At 64.2% G+C, this 17,651-nt stretch overlaps 4 protein-coding genes across 11 annotated transcripts in view; 1 reads left to right on the forward strand and 3 right to left on the reverse strand.

Moving 5' to 3' along the window:
* The first annotated feature begins 8 nt into the window (after nucleotides 1-8).
* LRRC14 (leucine rich repeat containing 14) lies at nucleotides 9-2,306 on the forward strand. Its single transcript, XM_016960162.3, has 3 exons — nucleotides 9-337; nucleotides 521-1,105; nucleotides 1,194-2,306. The coding sequence occupies exons 1-3, from the start codon at nucleotides 9-11 to the stop codon at nucleotides 1,759-1,761; spliced, it is 1,482 nt and encodes a 493-aa protein (XP_016815651.1). The 3' UTR covers nucleotides 1,762-2,306.
* Nucleotides 2,298-7,377, reverse strand: LRRC24 (leucine rich repeat containing 24). 4 transcript variants are annotated; one of them, XM_063817499.1, is made up of 5 exons: nucleotides 7,241-7,377; nucleotides 5,103-5,320; nucleotides 4,728-5,006; nucleotides 4,397-4,565; nucleotides 2,298-3,691 (listed from the first exon to the last, which is right to left on the reverse strand). In XM_063817499.1, exons 2-5 carry the CDS (start codon nucleotides 5,259-5,261, stop codon nucleotides 2,757-2,759), a joined length of 1,542 nt encoding a protein of 513 aa, XP_063673569.1. In that variant the 5' UTR covers nucleotides 5,262-5,320; nucleotides 7,241-7,377; the 3' UTR covers nucleotides 2,298-2,756. The 4 variants fall into 4 exon arrangements, with proteins under 4 accessions (XP_063673569.1, XP_063673568.1, XP_009454444.2 ...); XM_063817498.1 differs by having other exon boundaries at nucleotides 4,728-5,320; XM_009456169.5 differs by lacking the exon at nucleotides 7,241-7,377 and having other exon boundaries at nucleotides 5,103-6,354.
* C8H8orf82 (chromosome 8 C8orf82 homolog) lies at nucleotides 6,499-9,351 on the reverse strand. Of its 4 annotated transcripts, XR_002937639.3 has the most exons (4): nucleotides 9,028-9,351; nucleotides 8,312-8,360; nucleotides 7,241-8,075; nucleotides 6,499-6,920 (listed from the first exon to the last, which is right to left on the reverse strand). XR_002937639.3 is itself a non-coding variant. In NM_001246478.1 (3 exon segments), coding segments are annotated over 3 exon segments (651 nt in total). In that variant the 5' UTR covers nucleotides 9,184-9,215; the 3' UTR covers nucleotides 6,499-7,629.
* Nucleotides 9,352-9,445: 94 nt separating this feature from the next.
* The window catches only part of ARHGAP39 (Rho GTPase activating protein 39), a 154,229-nt gene continuing 146,023 nt past the window's right edge, over nucleotides 9,446-17,651 (reverse strand). The window contains exons 7-12 of one of the 2 annotated variants that reach the window (XM_024345392.3): nucleotides 17,216-17,308; nucleotides 13,619-13,692; nucleotides 12,621-12,820; nucleotides 11,800-11,891; nucleotides 10,969-11,138; nucleotides 9,446-10,883 (exon numbers count right to left, since the gene is read on the reverse strand). In XM_024345392.3, coding sequence (XP_024201160.1) covers nucleotides 10,689-10,883; nucleotides 10,969-11,138; nucleotides 11,800-11,891; nucleotides 12,621-12,820; nucleotides 13,619-13,692; nucleotides 17,216-17,308 — 824 coding nt within the window. In that variant the 3' untranslated portion in view covers nucleotides 9,446-10,688. The remainder of the gene's footprint in view (nucleotides 10,884-10,968; nucleotides 11,139-11,799; nucleotides 11,892-12,620; nucleotides 12,821-13,618; nucleotides 13,693-17,215; nucleotides 17,309-17,651) is intronic. The other variant, XM_024345394.3, reaches the window with a different exon arrangement.

The following is a 17,651-nucleotide window of genomic DNA, read 5'->3' on the forward strand; positions in this document are numbered from 1 at the left end:
CCAGCACCATGCACACGCTTGTGTTCTTGAGCACACGGCAGGTGCTGCAGTGCCAGCCAGCTGCCTGCCAGGCCCTGCCCCTGCTGCCACGCGAACTCTTCCCCCTGCTGTTCAAGGTGGCCTTCATGGACAAGAAGACAGTGGTACTGCGCGAGTTGGTACACACGTGGCCCTTCCCGCTGCTCAGTTTCCAGCAGCTGCTACAGGAGTGTGCCCACTGCAGCCGTGCCCTCCTGCAGGAGCGGCCTAGCACTGAGAGCATGCAGGCTGTTATCCTGGGGCTGACTGCCCGGCTCCACACCTCAGAGCCTGGGGCCAGCACACAGCCCCTCTGCAGGTATGGACTTATCTGAAGGGTCGTCAGGCCAGGGGTGTGTAAGTGGGTCCCCTGAGGAGGCTTGGGTCATAAAGTTAGCAAGAGCTCATGCAGGAGCACGCGCGTTGCTCCTGTCCCAAGGTGGCTGGGAGGGGGTATGGGCTCTGCCCCTCGACCCCTTCCTCAGACCATTCCTACTCCCAGGAAGCATGCGCTGCGGGTGCTGGACATGACGGGCCTCTTGGATGATGGTGTGGAACAGGATCCTGGCACCATGAGCATGTGGGACTGTACTGCTGCCGTAGCTCGCACATGCATTGCCCAGCAGCAGGGTGGGGCCGCAGAGCCTGGGCCAGCCCCCATCCCCGTGGAGGTGCGCGTGGACCTGCGGGTAAACCGGGCCTCCTATGCCTTCCTGCGGGAGGCCCTCCGAAGCAGCGTGGGCAGCCCGCTGCGGCTCTGCTGCCGGGACCTGCGAGCTGAGGACCTTCCCATGCGCAACACTGTGGCCCTGCTGCAGCTTCTGGATGCAGGCTGCCTGCGCCGCGTGGACCTGCGCTTCAACAATCTGGGCCTGCGCGGCCTGTCTGTAATCATCCCACACGTGGCCCGCTTCCAGCACCTGGCCAGCCTGCGGCTCCACTATGTGCATGGGGATTCAAGGCAGCCCTCCGTGGATGGCGAGGACAACTTCCGCTACTTCCTTGCCCAGATGGGCCGCTTCACCTGTCTGCGTGAGCTCAGCATGGGCTCCTCTCTCCTTTCAGGGAGGCTGGACCAGCTGCTCAGGTGAGCGGGCCCCACCACTGCCCTGCCCCTCCCTTCTGTAGGGACCCTCCCCGGCTCTGCCTGTCTGTGACCCCTGTGTCCCCTGTAGCACCCTGCAGAGCCCCCTGGAGAGCCTGGAGTTGGCCTTCTGTGCTCTGCTGCCTGAGGACCTACGCTTCCTGGCACGGAGCCCACATGCTGCCCACCTCAAGAAGTTGGACCTGAGTGGTAACGACCTGTCTGGCAGCCAGCTGGCACCCTTCCAGGGTCTGTTGCAGGCATCAGCAGCCACACTGTTGCATCTGGAGCTGACTGAGTGTCAGCTCGCAGACACCCAGCTGTTGGCCACACTACCCATCCTGACTCAGTGCGCCAGTCTCCGGTACCTTGGCCTCTATGGCAACCCACTGTCCATGGCGGGCCTCAAGGAGCTGCTGCGGGACTCAGTGGCACAGGCTGAGCTGCGTACTGTGGTGCACCCCTTCCCTGTGGACTGCTATGAGGGCTTGCCCTGGCCGCCGCCTGCCTCTGTCCTGCTGGAGGCCTCCATCAATGAGGAGAAGTTTGCCCGCGTAGAAGCTGAGTTGCACCAGCTGCTTCTAGCCTCAGGCCGTGCCCACGTGCTCTGGACCACGGACATCTATGGGCGACTGGCTGCGGACTACTTCAGCCTATGATGAAGTAGCTCTAGGTGAGACACAGGCTGCCCTGCAGTCTCTTTAGGTAGGCAGGGCCTTTGCTGGGACCCTGGTGGAGGCCTTCACAAAAGCACTGGTTACTGGTTTCCTGCTGGGTCTGCCTTGCTTCTGGGCACACCTCAAGTCTCCCCTGCTTTCTGCAGTGCCCCACGCGGTTTTCCCTGCACTTGCTCCATAATTGGCTGATCATCTGTGGGCCCCGGGGCTGGATGTCAGGCCTCCATTGCCCTGCTCAGTTTGGCTGCATTTGGCTGCCGTCTGGGGTCCTGGTCCTTTGTGCAAATGCTTTGGGATTCCAGTTGTGAGCTGAGAGAGATGATGGCCTCTCTAGGCCTTTCCTCTCCCTTTACTGAGAGCTCAGTGCTTCTGGGGTTGAAGTTGGACAGAGGCCTGCTTCAGGGAGGCTGGGAGTCCCCAGGCACTCGCGCCTCTTACGTGTTCCCTACCCTGCCACCCAGCCACCCCACTGGGCTGGGCTCGGGCTGGAGGGGGTCATCAAGGTACACATGTGCCTGGAAGTTGAATTTGTGGCTGTTTTTTTTTCTGTCCACGTTGGTCACCCTTATCCTTATCTCTGCTGTCACCCCCAACATGGCCACCGGGCAACAACTGCCATCCAGCCTGTCGCCCCGCCCTTCGCGGGGCAGCCCCGTCGGCACTGCCGGCCAGTCCTTGCTCTTCCCACCTTTCGGAGGCCCAAGATCCTACTGTGGCCGGCCAGGGCCAGCGAGGGACCCCCCCATGCAGAGCTGGAGGTTGGGGTGATGTCTTTTCGGAAGAGCTTCAAGGGAGGTGTTGGGGCCTCCCTGGCCACCTTCCATTGCTACCCCAGGATTCCCGAGTGCAACGTTCCCGGCTCGCGCCCCACACACAGGCTCAGCGCACACTGCGCGGCTTCCACCTTTACTGACGGAGCATGCGTGAGGCCGCACCGGCCAATCTCCGGCGCCCACGTCATCCGCGCGCCCGCGGCCCTAGCAGTGGATCTCGTAGGCGACCGGCGGGGGCACGCGGAGCCCCGGCCCCGCCCCCTCTGCCTGTCCGCAGTCCGCGGGCGCCTCCGCCGGACCCTCGGCGAAGAGCGGCTTGGAGCGGTTGATGACGAACATCTCGTGGCCGCGCTCGTCGCGGAGCTCCTCTAGCTGTGCGAACGTACAGGGGCCGTCCAAGTAGTCGTTGACGAACACCGCGCCCTCCCCCGGAGGCCCCCGCGCCTTTTTTCGCCTGCGGCGCCGGCGACAGATCATGGCGACCAGGAGCAGCGCCGTGAGCGCCAGCAGCGCGATGGCCGCCGCAACGGCCGTCTGCGTGGCCAGGCCCAGGGCGCGGAAGGCCATGCTGCCCGCCTCGGGCCGGGGCTCGCTGCCGGCGGGGCGGGCGGCCGGAGGCGGCGGTTGCGCGGGCTGCTGCGGTTGCTGCCGGGACGCGTTGACCAGGAGCCGGAAGGGCACGCGGGCAGCGCCGCCGGCGTTGGAGGCCTCGCACTCGTACTTACCGGCGTGCGCCAGCGTGATGTTGCTGAGGAAGAGCATGCCGCTGCCCGTGTCGGATGCCGAGTGTCCGCCCAGGCCCAGCAACCCGCCTTCTAGCTGGGCCTGGGCTCGCGGCCGGCCCTCGCGAGGCTGGGGCACCTTTCTCCAGGTCACCAATGGCTGCGGGTAGCCGGAGGCTTGGCAGGCAACCCGCAGGTCCTCACCCAGGTTGGCTGTGAGCTCCAGCGGCTGCACGTGGACAGAGGGCGGAATGCAGATGAGGCTGCTGTGGGATACGTCCAGGAGACTCTGGAGCGCCAGGCGCGGGGGCTCTGCACACATGATCTTCCTGTCCCTGGAGGTGAGCAGCCGCTGGCCGCCCTCCTTGATCCAGGCACCCAGCCAGTGCAGGGCGCAGTCACAGCGCCATGGGTTCTCTGTGGGAGAGCAGCATTAGGCAGGTGGCTTGAGGGTGCTGCTAAAACAGCCTGTGCAGTTAGGGTTTTGCAGGCCAGGACAGAGGCCTCTTTCCCACCTCCCACAGCTTTTTCACACGGAGTCCAAGGCCCCTGCCACCCCTTCCTTGACCCCAAGCTCCTTGGGGCGGCAGGCCCTTCACCCTCGCCCCCCTCCCCTTTAGCTCTGTGATGCCTGCCTGTTACAGATCACTTCTCCGTCGGTCTCTGAGAAAGCACCTGCTCCTTAAGTCTTCCTGCAACAAGTGCCACTGTTTTTAGGAACCTGGGCGTCCACATAGACATCTCACCAGCACTGAAACCTCACAAGTCCTCTCAGCCTTGTCTTTGGATGCCCTCTCTTGGGAATGTCCCCAGTCCTGGTCAGCTGTCTCTCTCCTTTGCAATTTTGTCTGCCTCCCCTCTGACAGCCTAAAAGTGTGCAGAACCCTCAATTCTGTTAAGTCACCCTGTGGAGTTCCTGTCTTCTGTTTTCCCCAGGCAGGGTGCCTGAGCTGTATCCCCCAGCACACCCACTCCCGCAGCCCTCCACTGTGGCTGCAGGTGGTGGTGCAGCCTTCCAGACTGCTGCCCAGTTGCCTGATGTCAGAGCCCCTCCACACATGAGCCTGCTCCCTACTGCCAACACCGTGGCCCAGACAGAGACGCTTTCCGAGGAAGAGGTACCTGTGAGGCGCAGGACTTGCAGACTGGCCAGGGGCTGCAGGGCCTCTCGGCTGATGGTGCCCAGCTGGTTCCTGCTGAGGTCCAGCAGTGCTAGGGAGGACAGCCCCGCTAGAGCCTGGTCCTCCAGCAGCTCAATGCTGTTTTCTTGCAGGTGAAGCTCCTGCAGTCGCTGAAGTAAGGACAGCAGATCGTGAGGAAAAAGGGCGCCGAGGTTGGGGGCATGTCTCTCTTCTTACCAAGCTAGACTGGGTTGCCTTTTCTAACTATTCCAGCCCTACAGGGCGAGGGGCCATAATGGAGTATCCCGCCCCTTTAGACCCCAGGCGCTCACCGGCAGGTGCAAGAAGGTGAAATCCAGCAGCCGCGCCAGCTGGTTGCCCGCCAGGTAGAGCACGCGCAGCTGGGCCAGGCCTACGAAGGCGCCGCTGCGCAAGCCGCGCAGCCGGTTGCTAGTGAGCGCCAGCTCCAGCAGGCGCGGCTGCGCGCGGAAGGCGCCGGCCTCCAGGGCGCGCAGGCTGTTGTTGTGCAGGTAGAGCCGGCGCAGAGCGTCGAGTGGCGCCAGGGCTCCCGGCTCTAGGCGGGCGATGTTGTTGTCCTGCAGGAAGAGTGTCTGCAGGCCGGGGAAAGAGGAGGCGCTTACCCCGCTGCGGGGGTCTTCCTCTCCCTGGGGGCACCCCGTCCTCCCGCAGCTCCACACGGTGCCCACCTGCGTCCCTGGCGGGATTCCCAGCGGGACGACGCGCAACCGCAGGGCGCCACACTCCACCGTGGCGCTGTAGCAGCGGCAGGCTGCTGGGCAGCCGGCGGCGCGGAGCGGCAGTAGTAGCAGCAGCAGCGGCAGCAGTGCGGGGGCCCTCAGGGCCATCTCCCGAGGCCCGGTTCCTCACCGGCCCTTCCGCGGTTCAGCCGCAGACGCGTGCCCTCCTGAAACACAGGTTGGCAGGCCAGTCTCGGCAGTCGAGAGCCAGCCAATAGATGGAATGGAGGCCTGCACCTGCGTCTAACTTTTGACGCTATAAATCGGTTCAAGAAACTAATAAAACGTTCTGGTTTTCTCCTTTGACAAAAACATTTTCTTAAAGCTCTGGGGCATCAGGTTCAAATTTAGAATTCCTGGTGTCCTCAGTTTCTTCACAGGATGTGACCATGTAGGGAGAGCCACCCAACCCTGTCACCTTCTCTTTCTCCACCCATGCCCAGCAGGTCAGGAGCTTCCTGCTCAGGACGTGGATGTGTGTCGCTTGCTGCCCCCGACTCTACCCCCAGGCAAGTGGCTGCTGCTTGGTTCTAGGGTGCAAGAAGCTGGAAGTACAGGGTATGGCTTGAGAACTTTGCTTAGGTGACAAAGCCCGGGGTCCCATTACCCAAGCATGGCTAGGAGGGGGAGAGCAGGCCCTGGGCAGACACGCCTCCTTGTGGGGGCCTGGGCAGAGCTGGCCTCAGAGGAGCTACGAGCCCCAGGGAAGTCAAGGCACAGCTTTGTCTAGCACCTGCTCCTGCTGGCCTAGGGGTGGGACCAGCTTAACTACAATTGGGCCTTTTTCTCAGGTAACCTGTCAGAGAATTGGGGGATGAGAAAAATAATAGGAAATTCGGTTCAGGAGCCATGGGTCTGTGCTTCCCATGCCGGTCCCCAGAAAGGTGTCCTGTCTTTGGGGATAGATGGGGCCCTGGGAAAGCTGGGGTGGGACAGGGGACGCCTTGGGCCACCAACTGGGTTTCTGGTGTGGCTTCCCAAGTGGGCTCTGGGAGCAGCGTGACCTCTGAGATCAGCAAGGAGCAGGGAGTTTGCTGGGGGACCATATGCATGTACTTGTAAAGAAATGGGAAGGCTGGGGTCTGGTTTCAGGAACAAGGAGCCCAGTTTTAAAAGTAGGGATCTGGGCTAAGCCAGCCAGCCCACCCGAAGCCAGGGAAAACAGGGCTGCAGGTGTCCTGTCTCCCAGCCTCATCTGGCCGGCTTCCCCAAACATTTGCCTGTCCATCAGCTCTTCCTCCTTTCGAGTCATGTGGAAAGGGACAGGACCAAGTGGCCTTGGTGTTTGTTTAAATCTTGCCCTAAATTGTAACTCACGTGATTATTTAAAGTCATTAGAAATAAGTAAGCACAGCAATAAAGTTTTAATGGAATAGCTTTGGCCCAGGCAGAGGCAGTTCCCAGATGTCTCAGGATGCGTGTGAACCCCAAGAAGTTGGGGGCGTTATCTGGGCCCTTGGGATCCATTCCCCTGGGTATAAAGTGTTGGTACGTGGCTCCAGGCCTGGCCCAGTCAGCCTCCCCCAGGAAGGCTTCTCAAGTGGAGAAGGTTCTTGGCCTCAGAACTCACGGCACTGCTGCTCACGCTGACCCCCCCACTAGATGCAGATCGGTGTAGAAGGGCCTGCCAGGGCAGGGATGAGGGCCCCAGGCGGAAAGAAGCCCAGAAATCCTTTTACCAGAGGACAACCCCCTAATCCGCTGGGCAGGGGCGGGGTGTCACACGCAGGATTCCGCGACGACTGTCACTGCCTCCTGGGCGCCCCTCTGTGCGGGAGGGGGGAGGGAAGAGGATGGAACGCCCTGTGTCTGCCTCGGGCGCAGTGCGAGGCCCAAGCTGGTCTTTGGGCGGCCCTTGCGCACCTCTGCAGCGCTGCGACCCGGTGCCTGTATCCCCCACGGCCTCCTCTGCTACCCACGAGAGCCAGTTGATTTTCGGCCGGGCTCAGGGAGGGCGTGGCCTCCGCGTTCCCCATCCCCCTCCAGGACCCACGCCCTTCTCGGAGCGCACCAGGGTCAGAGCCGGGATGGTCCCCGATCCCCCAGCGCCCCCACGCCTGGTGACCTTGGGTCGGGCGTCCCCTCACCTGACGCTCCCGCGGCGAGCGGCTCCCCCGCCGTGCAGGTGGCGGCCGGGCCCGAGCAGTCGCCGGGCTGGGAGGGGGCGGGGGACGCTCGCGCACGCGCACCAGAGCCCCGCGCCCGCCGCCAGTGCCTGACGTCTCGAGCGCAGGCCAATCCGGAGGGCGCCGGAGTCGGGTGCGCGGGGGGCGCGCGCCGTGGGGAGCGGGGTGTCCGGGAGGGCCAGGCCGCGGCAGCACCAAGGACAGCGCCGGATGGGAGGGGGGCGGGGCCCAGAGCGCGCAGGCGCACTAGGCTGCCGCGAGCGCGGGTGGCGCGGGCTTTCCGGGGCGTGGAGTCCCGGGGGAGCGGGGCGAGAGGCGCCCGCGGCCTCCCGCCTTTCCCTTGGCCCCGCTCAGGGCGGCCAAGCCGCGAGCAGCAGCGGGGCCAGGTCCATGGTGAGGGCGAGGCGGCGGCCCTGCCAGCGCACGTGCGAGGGCAGCGCAGGCGCGCCGGGCCCGTACTCGAAGCAGGCACTGAGCTCGAAGGCCAGGGCGGAGCGCACCAGGCCCACGCCGCCCGCACGCTCCGGCGCCGGGTGGTACAGGCGCCCGTTGGCGGCCAGGGGCAGCAGGCGCGCCGGCTCGAAGGGCACGGCCAGGGCCTCGCCACCGCCGCAGTAGGAGAGGCGCGGAGGCCCGTGGTCCGCGGTCAGCAGGTGCGTGAAGACCACCGGCCGGTCCTCGCAGCGCAGGAAGTTGCGCTCTCTGCCGCAGGGCGAGAGGAAGGGGAAAGCGGCCTCGTAGCGCCCGCTGCGGTTGGGTCTCAGGCGGGAGAAGAAGGTGACCAGGAACTGCGGGTCTGGGGGATGAAGGGCGCGTGTACTCAGCGCGCTGGGCTCCCAAGGCCTCCGGGCCCAGGACCATACCGAGGGCAGGCGCCGACGGTAAGAGGTTCGCCTGGCCTCACTCAGCGGGGCTCCTGAGCGCAGGACGCCCACTCCTTGGTGCGCTGGGCCCGTCGGCAGAGTCGGGGAGCCCATCAGGGGCTGCCCGGAAGGGAGAAAGAAGGGGCTGGAGAGGGAGGCACAGCATTACCTTTGAAGCAGGTGATGAAATTCTTCATTTTGGAATCATCCAGGAAAAGCTGCAGATAGAGGGCCAGGCCGTGATAAGTCCCAGCGTGCAGGTGGGGGCGGGGAAGCTCAGGAGGTCCTGAAGCTCGGGAGGTCCTGAACCGGCCCGAGCCCACTTTTCCTGCTTGTCTGTGCACACCGCATGCAGGGAGGCGCGTGAAAGGTAAACCTGGGGGCCCTGCCGACTTATCCGCATCTATGCGCACCTCTGCTCCCTGGTCAGCCAATTCTTTACCGCACCTTTTCCCTCTTTTCAAGTTTGTAATCAGTTGTACCACCTCCTCCGCGGAGACTACCTGGCCTGCTGCCTCCCGGACATGCAGCTGCCTTTTGACAGGGCTTCCAAAAAAAGGCGGGGCGGCCCGGGTGTCTCCCTGGCAGCGGCGAGAAGTCAGCGCCGGGGCTGGGGACTTGTAGGACAGAGTCCGGAGCTGCACAACGCAGCAGGGACGCGGCCCATGTAGGAGCCTCGGCCCGGACCGACCCAGCTCCCCGTCTTTCCAGCGCGCTCTCCTCCAGCTCTGAGGAGTCGAGGTTGCCCCGCCCACCCACCGCCTGGAACGTCCCTCCGGCCCCGCCCCTCGAGCAACGGTCCCGCCCACAGAGCCCCGCCCCCCCGCCCCGCCCAGAGACCTCTCCCGGCCCCGCCTCTCGAGCAACGGCCCTGCCCCCGCCCACCTGGCCCTGGTGGTCCACGTAGTAGAAATACTCGCGGGTCCGGGGCTCCGGACTCTGGCCCTGCGTGTAGGAAACGCCCCCATCCCCGCTGCAGGCCCGGGCTCCCCGCGACCGCGCCAAGACCAGGGTCCGGAGCGTCCCGCAAGGCGGCCACATTCTCCTCCCGCGCCGGAAGCGACCAGCAGGTCACGCCGGGGGCGGTGCTGCGCGAACTCGCGCCCGCCCGCAGTAGCCCCGCGCTTCGCGTTCCGGCGGCGCCCGCCTCCGCGACCCGGGCCCGGCGCTCTTCCCTCTCCCTCGGGCCTCCGGGGCTCGCCCGCCCTGGCCTTCCGAGAGGCGTGTGCCGGCGACGCCCCTTCCGGTCCGCCCCGCGTCTCTTCCCGCCCCCGGCCGCGCCCACAAGGAACAGGAGGCGGCGCAGGGTCCATGTGCACTTTATTCACTCGTGTCGTCGCCTCTCGGGTCCATGCGTCGGGGCGAGCGTCTCAGCCGGGCGGGACCGCAAAGGCCCCGGGACCACCCGACTGAGGACGCCGCCCAGGCCTCGGCAGGGCTGGGGCTTTTGTTTTTAATAAATAAAAACGGAACTCTAAAAAATATATATATAAAAACTGGGGAGAAATTAAGTTTTACAACAATTGGAACTCAAAATTCCAAAATGGAAAATGTACAAACTCGGTCCCCCAGCAGCTCTGGCCCCGAGAACAGACAGTCCCGGGCCCGGCGCCTTCCCGCTCGCTCGTCTCCTGCAGGTCTGGGATGGGGATGGGGTAGAGCTTGGTTTTTGGTCAGAAGCCAAGAAAAAAGATCGGAGAAGAAAAGAAGGAATGACCTCAACTTGCTCTGCACGGAGGACGGGGACGGCTCAGAGATAAATAGCATTTAGGTTAAAACTATGTCATTAGCAAATTTAGTTCTTATATCTTTCCCTCTATTTATATCTCTATACACGGTGGGCTGCGATGCAGGATAGATTCTGGATTTACAGTTACACGAAGAAAAAAATACTCTCGCCCCTCCCCCACCCTGCCCCCAGAATGCCTGCCCAGCCCTGCTCCCTACCCCAGAGGACTTTGGTTTGGGGGCCCCCACCCCACCCACCGAGAGCCTGCCAGGCCCCGGGCCCACTGTCCTGGAGCCCCCAAACTCCTGAGCAGTCACCAGCTGGGGACCACGGGCCGAGGGAGGGAGAGGAGGCGGGGACGGGTCGGGAAGCTCTCTCGGGGCTGGGAAGAGCTGCAGGCCAGGACGAGGACAGGAGAAAGGGAAGGAGAGACGGGGGCGGCTGGGCAAGGCCCAGGCCAGGGCGCGCAGGAGCCACAGGGAGGCAGCCCGGCCCCAAGGAGGCAGTGTCGCTCGGCTCCAGGACACAGAAGGCACTTTCTCGGAGCTGACCCGCGGCCAGCGGAGGGCGAGGCGGTGCCCGCGGGAACTGGCCGTGAGGTGGGGGGCCAGAGGCGCCCTCCCCGCCGCTGCTGTGCCCTGGCTGCACCCTCAGACCAGGCAGAAGACGTGGGGAGCGCCGGGGCCAGGGGCCTGGGGGAGTGGAGGGGGCTCCAGGGCTGGGCCGGGCGATTCTGGCCCCTCTGCCGGGAGAGCGAGTGCGGAGTTCGGCCTGGCTGGGGGCGGCAGGACATCCCTCCTGTCCCCGGGCGCCCCCGCTACAGCACACCCTCCATGAAGCTGGTGTCCAGGTGCTGGATGAGCACCCGCAGGAAGGACATCTCCTTGCGGGTGTTCTCGAAGATGACGCGCGGGTCGTCGGACTGGCAGCGCAGGCAGTTGGGCGCCATCACCATGGCCAGGTTGCTCACATCCATCTTGGTGACCGCGACGTTGGCCGGCTGCACGAAGACCTGGTGGAGGAGTGAGGGTGGGCGCGGAGGGGCGGGGGCGGGGCGGGGAGGGGAAAGCAGCGGGGACCCCCGGGGAGGGAAGTACCTGCAGGAAGCGGATGAGGTAGCACAGCACCATGCGGTTGATGCGGGGCAGCGCGTGCACCACGGCCACCGCCGCCTCGGGGCTGTCGTAGTGCGCGATGCACTGCTCGTAGAACTCGTGCGGGATCAGGGGCTCCTCCAGCTCCCGGTACCACAGCTTCAGCAGGGACGCTGGGGACACAGCACGGGGCTCAGCGGGCCTGCTCGGCGGGCACCCCTGGGCCAAATGGGGTCCCGTGGCAGACACGCATGGAGGGCTGCTGTGGGGGACAGGCTGGGAGGGCCAGCTCATTCTGGAACAGGGCCCATCTGGCCAGGCTGGGCCCTGACCCCAGAGGGCCTTTCAGCTCCTAGGGGCCTGAACTTGATCCTGGAGGCATGGGGGTCACGCCAGCAGAGACGTGCAAAACACGATTTTTCTCAGGAGGAGTCTGTGTAGCCACCGTGAGGGGGTGTCTGCAGAGCAGGCACAGCTGAAGGGCACAGGGCAGAGAGCAGCAGGTGGGAAGTGGACTGGACACAGCAAGCACAGCAGAAGGGCAGCGAGCAGCAGGTGGGGAGTAGGCTAGACATAGCAGGCACGGCAGAAGGGCACAGGGCAGAGAGCAGCAGGTGGGGAGTGGGCTGCATTGCACAGGTAGGCCTCGGGGTGCCCCGCAGACACCTGGGGAGACTGTCCAATGGGCAGAAGGGAGGATGTGCTAGAAGTGACTGGGAAGCCATCACATCACTGGGCAGGATCAGGGTGGACCCCAGAGGCGGAGACAGGGGCCCCTTGAGAACCACTGCCTGAGCCAGGCCCGCTCTGCTGCAGCGTGTGTGGGGGACTCACCAGGGACGTGGGGGTCTTCCAGGCCTGTGGGCACCTTCCACTGGTCCACCTGCAGCTTCAGGGCATTCACCTCGTCAATGTCCCCAGGGACCCTGCAGGGCACAGGGCAGGTCTCAGGCAACAGGAGCCTGCGCTGCGGCTTCATGATTCCGCCTGGACACTCCCTCCGGTAGGCCCCTGCTGACCCGGGGAGGGGAGCAAAACCTCAGGACCCCCCGCCACCCCGGTTGTCCTCTTTCCCACGAACATGGGTGGGTGGCGCTCTTCAGGATTCCTGCCCCACACACCTGGGTCCGAGTGTGGTGCTTCCCCAGGCCACCGTCCCTCCCTGGACCCCTGCTGGCTCCCTGGGTGGATGCCCTCACTAAAGGGCCACTGGGGCTCAACCTGCAAGCCTCAGTTTCCCCAGCTGCCCTCCTGGGGCCTGGGTACCCCTTGCCCTGACAGGTGAGTCATGGGAGTGGGTGGCACCCTGTGCCATCCCTGTTCACAGACAAGGGCTGCCTGTCATCTGAGGCTCACACCCCAGGCTACCCATGGCTGGTGTCCAAGCACGCTCTGGACCCCTGGTGGCCATCTCTGCAGGGGCGCCCTCCCTGGCTGGCTGTGCTGCCTCTTTGGAATGGGTCCTGCCCTCTCTCCTGGCCTGCACACCCTCAGGGTCAGCTTCCACACTGTGGCCCCACCCTTCCATCTGCTCTCAGGTATGGGTGCGGAAGCAGCCCAGTGGGCCTGAGGCTTAATGGCCCCTGCATGCCAGAGATGCATAGTGGACACACGGCTGTGGCCCCCACACCCGGCGCCCGGGGTTGCCGTGGCACCTGAAGATGCCCTCTGTCTGGTCACCATTGAGCGCCAGCACCTCCTCAGAGAGCCGTGTCTGCACCCAGGGCAGCTGGCGCTCAGGGTAGCGTTCTCTCTGCATGCCCATGACCTCCTGCAGTGCGCTGCCGAACATGGACGGGCTGAACACGGCGTTCTTGGCATGCCGGATCTCCTCCACGTTGGGCTTCTTCAGCCCCTGTGAAGACAGAGGCTCTGTCCTGGTCTGGCCTGGCCATCCTCAGGACCCCCCGCCACCCCGGTTGTCCTCTTTCCCACGAACATAGGTGGGTGGCGCTCTTCAGAATTCCTGCCCCACACACCTGGGTCCGAGTGTGGTGTTTCCCCAGGCCACTGTCCATCCCTGGACCAGCCCTCCTCGCCCCCCAAACCCTAACTCCTCCTGGGCTGCCCCTGGCTCTGCCTCCCCCTCCTCTCATCCCTGTGAACTCCTGGCTCCAACTAGAGCTACGGACAAGCCCAGCTCCCTAACCAGAGTCACCGTCTACAGCACTAGCTCGCAGGGGCCCTTGGGAAGGTGGGAGTGAGTCCTGGGCCGGCCAGGGCTGTTGGGGAGCACAGCAGAGGCCAAGCTAGCTGAGCTGGGGTGAAACTTCCAGAAGTCTGTGGCAGGGCTGAGAGCCCTGGGGAGGGGTATGATGGGAGCAGCGCATCAGAGAGAAGAGGACGTGGGGAAGGGGCCAGGCTCTTGGGACAGGTCCAGGGAACGGGGTCCTGTGGTGCGGTGTGACTGAGCCCGTTGCCTGCCTTGCTCCTGAGCTGGGGGTCCGGGCCCGGGAAGAGCCCCCAGGGGAGGGTGCAGCCCAGAAGAACACGGGGTCGGCCTAGCGTACCCCGCCACCCGCCTAGGCGGGCTCCATGTGGCACCCTCTGCACTGCTGCCCCATACCAAACTGCAAGCGGGGCTCCTGGGGCTGTCCACCAAGGGTCTCTGTGTCCCCGCCTGCCCTCCCCGGCCCCCCAGGCGTACCCGTACCTTCTTGGCCCCGGTCAGGGCTGCCTTCTGTAGCTTGTGGTAACAGTACTTGGCATACGTGCTTATCGCCACCCCTGGAAAGGAATGGGGCCTGATCAGCCTGGTGTGGGTGTGTGGGTGTGGGGCCAGGAGAGGGGTGAGCAGACACAGCTCCTTCGAGGGCCCTGGGGGGCTGGGCTGGCCTTGCCCCGGTCACCCCCTGCCCAGCACAGCGGGTCCTCACACTCTCCCAGGCAGTGTCCTTTAGAGCAGAGACCCAAGGAGCACTTCCCCACCTGCAGAGGGACAGGCGTGGGAGGAACCCCCTGGCAGCTCCACCTGCCCTCCTACAGCCACGCAGGAACAGGAAGGGCAGGACCTGGGTCTGAGGGCCTCTAGACCCCACTGCTCCCTCCCCGGGGCCTGACCCAGGGAGCTGTCCAGGTATTTGACTCTTCTCTGCTTCAGGCCCCTCTCTGGCTTTTAGACTGTGGGCAGGAGCCCCTGTAGGAGTCATTTCCACCTACCCAGCACCCGCAGCCAGTGCTGGGGGAGGCAGGCACTGAGCTATCTGCACAGCAAGCCCAGCTCTGCTGCAGCCCTGGGCCTGAAGTACCACCTCTGGGCTCTTCTGAAGGACTGAGGCGGCAATGAGAGGGCCCAGTCTCCTTTCTCAAGGGAGGGGCTTTCTAAAACTCAGCCCGACAGCAGGGTCCCTGAGGGGAGGGGCAGTGTGCCTGAGTCAGCACCTGAGGAGGGACTCGGGGACCTCAGCCTGGGGAGTCTCCAGACACAGAGCCCAGGGGAAGGTGCTAGAGGGGAGAGGATTCCCAGGCTGGGTCTGGAAGGCGCGGCACCTTCCTGCTCCAGGTCGGGAAGAAGCAGATGAGAGAACACGCCAAGAGAAGCTGTCTGGGGCCAGGGGAGCCACAGACCTCGGACAGACGGACAGGACCCTGTGCTTCTGGACATGAGACCTGCCCCAGCGCCCAGCGCCTACCGCCTGCCAGGGTGAGGGGGGCCTCTGGATCCTGACCCCCAATCGGAACACCTTTGTCTTCTTTGAAGGAGCAGTTTCTGGTGGACAGCTGAGGGCATGGGGTCCTTGGACCAGGTTAAAAAAAAGTGCACACGTGTCTCGAGTCCATCTCTAATTATCACAGAATAGTTGACATGTGACTGCTAAGGAGACTCTTTTTTACAGGAACCAAAATGAATTTTTTTTTTCATAGACGTTTAGGTCCTGGAAACTCTGTCACGGTCCTTGGGGACCACAGGTCTTGGCAGAGGATGTGGCCCCAGCCTCCAGCGTGGGGCCATGTGGAACCAAGGGCCCCTCTGGGCAGGCTATGAGGTACCCTTGTTTTTCTAGAATGGATGGTGCCCACGCACACTGGACCCAGGCTTCAGAGCCTCAAGAAGGCAAGGAGGGAATGAGCTTTGCAGGAAGGCGGCAGAAACCCAGCGCCTCAGCTCAGCAGCTGGGACATGGAGTCACTAGGCTGGGGGGCCTGGGGCAGACGGCAGGGCTGGGCCTCCTGCTTGCTGTCCCTGTGGGAAGACAGGCCCTGATCTCCTGTCCCCAGGCCCCTGGTGGGACAAACACCCCAGCCTGAGCCTGCTTGGGACAGGGACACCCTCCAACACTCTGTGACTGGGATACACTGGGGCCACCGCCTCTCAGCTGATGGTGACCATAATGCAGTCTCTCTGTGCCTCAGTTTACTCCTCTGTAGGATGGGGACTGTGACAACGCCTGTCTCTTGCAGTGCTCAGCAGGCAGCTGCCGGTGTCACAACTGTAGTGGGTAGGCCAGGGACTGAGGCCACACTACTTCACCTGCAACTTCACTCTGGGGGTCAGGCTGCCTGTGCCCTAAGGTCTAGGAAGCTGGGGATGACTGCACTCACGCTGCCTCAGGCACAGGGCTAGGCACCAAGGTGTCTGCTGACCTGCAGTGGGATAGTGGGCAGTGCCCATCGCCAGCCCAGGGAGACCCTCACCTGTGTGGGGTGCTCTGCTCTGAGCCCACTGCCCTGATCCGGCCTTGCCTGGACCTCAGCCCTCATCTCCATCCCCCTCCGGCTGTAGGCGAGCCCAGGTGGGACGGCTGCCCACAGAGGCACCACAGAGGCACAGAGGCAGCTCTCCTAAGGCCTGTGCTACTCTGCTCGGGGACCAGGCCTGCCCCGGGGACCTTAGAGCTACAGGACCAGGTCACAGGTCTCCCAGGCCACCAGGTGTGGCCAGGGCCTCCTGATGTTGACCCTGCTCCCCACCTGACACACCCTGGGCCGCAATGTCCCACTGGGCTCCACTCCAGGCACAGGGGAGTCTGCTCCCCGCTCCGCCTGGCTGCAGCCAGGAGGCTTTTATGGCCAGCGGTGTCGGTCCAGCTCTCAGGCCACCGGATGCCAGCTCAGGTAGGAGCGCAAAGCTCCTTCTACACTGCCCCAGATGGAGTGGTCTGAGGACGTCTGTGGCCAGGAATCTCACCCCTACATTGCAGCTGGCCCTCTTCTCCCAGGGTCCTGGGTGAGGCCAGGCTGGGTGACTCGGGACTGGGCCAGGGACCCCTGGCACAGACCTGCTGGTGGCAGCCTCGGAGGTGCCAGGGTGAGGACGAGTCCCTAGCCCAGCAGATGCCATCCTGGCATTCCCCACGAGGGCCCTTCATGCCCCTGTAGCCTCCTGCTGGTCCCAGAGTTGGCCCTAAGCAAACCTCATCCACAGAAAGCTTGCTGGCACTGTTCTGGGCCTGCATGGGCAGCATGCAGTCAGGGATGGCTTCCTGGAGGAAGAGGTGCCTAAGCCAAGTGGTCTCAAAGGAAGTGGAGCAGAGAGGTGGTGGCGGAGCTCTAGACAGATGAGTGGGCGTGAGGCACTAACTGGCAGGACCACACTGCAGGGGTCGGGAGGACGGCCCTGGAAGCCTGTGTGTGCATGGGTGTGAGCGCGGAGCTGAGTTGGTCTGACAGCGTAGCTCTCAAAAGGGAGGGCACAGCCCTGGGTTCACAGGGCTTTCCTGAGCCAGGGCCTGGGGGAAGGTAGAGAGGTGGAAGCTGTGTGAGAGTGTGGGTGGGAAGGGTGCTGGTGGGGAGGGTGGGGAAGCCCTCCCCCCGCTTCTGGGGCTGTGCTAGGGGCCCACCATCAAAGCAGGGGACGACTCCTTGCAGATTCTGAACACCAGGCTTGGCTCTTGTGGCCCAGGGGCAGCCCTGGGCAGGAAGACAGGACTGAGGGGTGCTTGTCTGCAGGGCACCACACACCCCTCCACCTGCAAACTTCCCTGTGGGGGTCAGGCCCAAACACTCACCTGGGGGCGCCTCCAGGAGCCCTCAGCCGGCAAGTTCTCATGCCCCCACCCCATCAAGAACCCAGCAAGCAAGTTGGAAATGGCTCTGGACACCACAAAGACACGTGTGGACAGGCTTGACCGCTCCAGGGGTCCAGTCAGTCACCTGGGCCCTCCAGCTCGCTCAGGAGGCCACAGGCCTGAGGTTAGTGGCCCCATCCCCCCTGCCCAGAAGCGGTTAGAGAAGAGAAGGCCAGGCGGCCGAGGCTGGAGAGCAGAGCTGTGCAGACGCCGTGCCCAGGGGCTGCGGGGAGAGGCCCTACCATCCGGCTCTTCAACATAAGGCTTGGGTTTCTTTCTCAATTTGGACTTCTTCTTAGTGTTTCTTTCCAGGAGCTCTTTTATGTGCTGTGTCACTGGGGAGCAAAGACAACCATCAGCACGACAGAACAAAACGCCAGGAGCCAGTGCCCACTCAGCTCCCGCACTTGGCTGGTGAGCAGGCCCCTGGGCCTGTTGGGGGCTCACCCTGTGCAGCTGGGGGCTGAGCGTTTCTGGGGGGACGTGGCTGTGTGAGTGGCAGAGAGGTGCCGGGGGCCCTTCTGAGCACTGTGTGGGCTGGGAAGCTACCGTGCCTGTGCTGGCGTGAGTGGAGGTGCAGGGAAGGCGCCTGGGGAGCAAGAGGAGAGCAGGCAGCTTCTGCCCTCTGGCTGGCAGCAAGGCTGGGGCAGCCATGGCCTGGGCCCCCTGCCTGCCGGT

The sequence above is a fragment of the Pan troglodytes genome, chromosome 7, assembly GCF_028858775.2.
Source record: "Pan troglodytes isolate AG18354 chromosome 7, NHGRI_mPanTro3-v2.0_pri, whole genome shotgun sequence".
NCBI lineage: Eukaryota > Metazoa > Chordata > Mammalia > Primates > Hominidae > Pan > Pan troglodytes.

Bases quoted from the DNA above. Each gene is read 5' to 3' on its own strand.
- C8H8orf82 (XM_063816031.1), bottom strand. From the start codon at position 8,339: ATGAAGAATTTCATCACCTGCTTCAAAG. The intron at 8,076-8,311 runs GTAATGCTGTGC...TTCATCCCCCAG, and splicing joins TTTCATCACCTGCTTCAAAG to ACCCGCAGTTCCTGGTCACC.
- LRRC24 (XM_063817498.1), bottom strand. From the start codon at position 5,261: ATGGCCCTGAGGGCCCCCGCACTGCTGCCGCTGCTGCTGCTACTACTG. The intron at 4,566-4,727 runs GTGAGCGCCTGG...TCCTTACTTCAG, and splicing joins TCACCTTCTTGCACCTGCCG to CGACTGCAGGAGCTTCACCT. The intron at 3,692-4,396 runs GTACCTCTTCCT...GCTCTCCCACAG, and splicing joins GCAAGTCCTGCGCCTCACAG to AGAACCCATGGCGCTGTGAC.
- LRRC14 (XM_016960162.3), top strand. From the start codon at position 9: ATGCACACGCTTGTGTTCTTGAGCACACGGCAGGTGCTGCAGTGCCAG. The intron at 338-520 runs GTATGGACTTAT...TCCTACTCCCAG, and splicing joins AGCACACAGCCCCTCTGCAG to GAAGCATGCGCTGCGGGTGC. The intron at 1,106-1,193 runs GTGAGCGGGCCC...TGTCCCCTGTAG, and splicing joins AGGCTGGACCAGCTGCTCAG to CACCCTGCAGAGCCCCCTGG.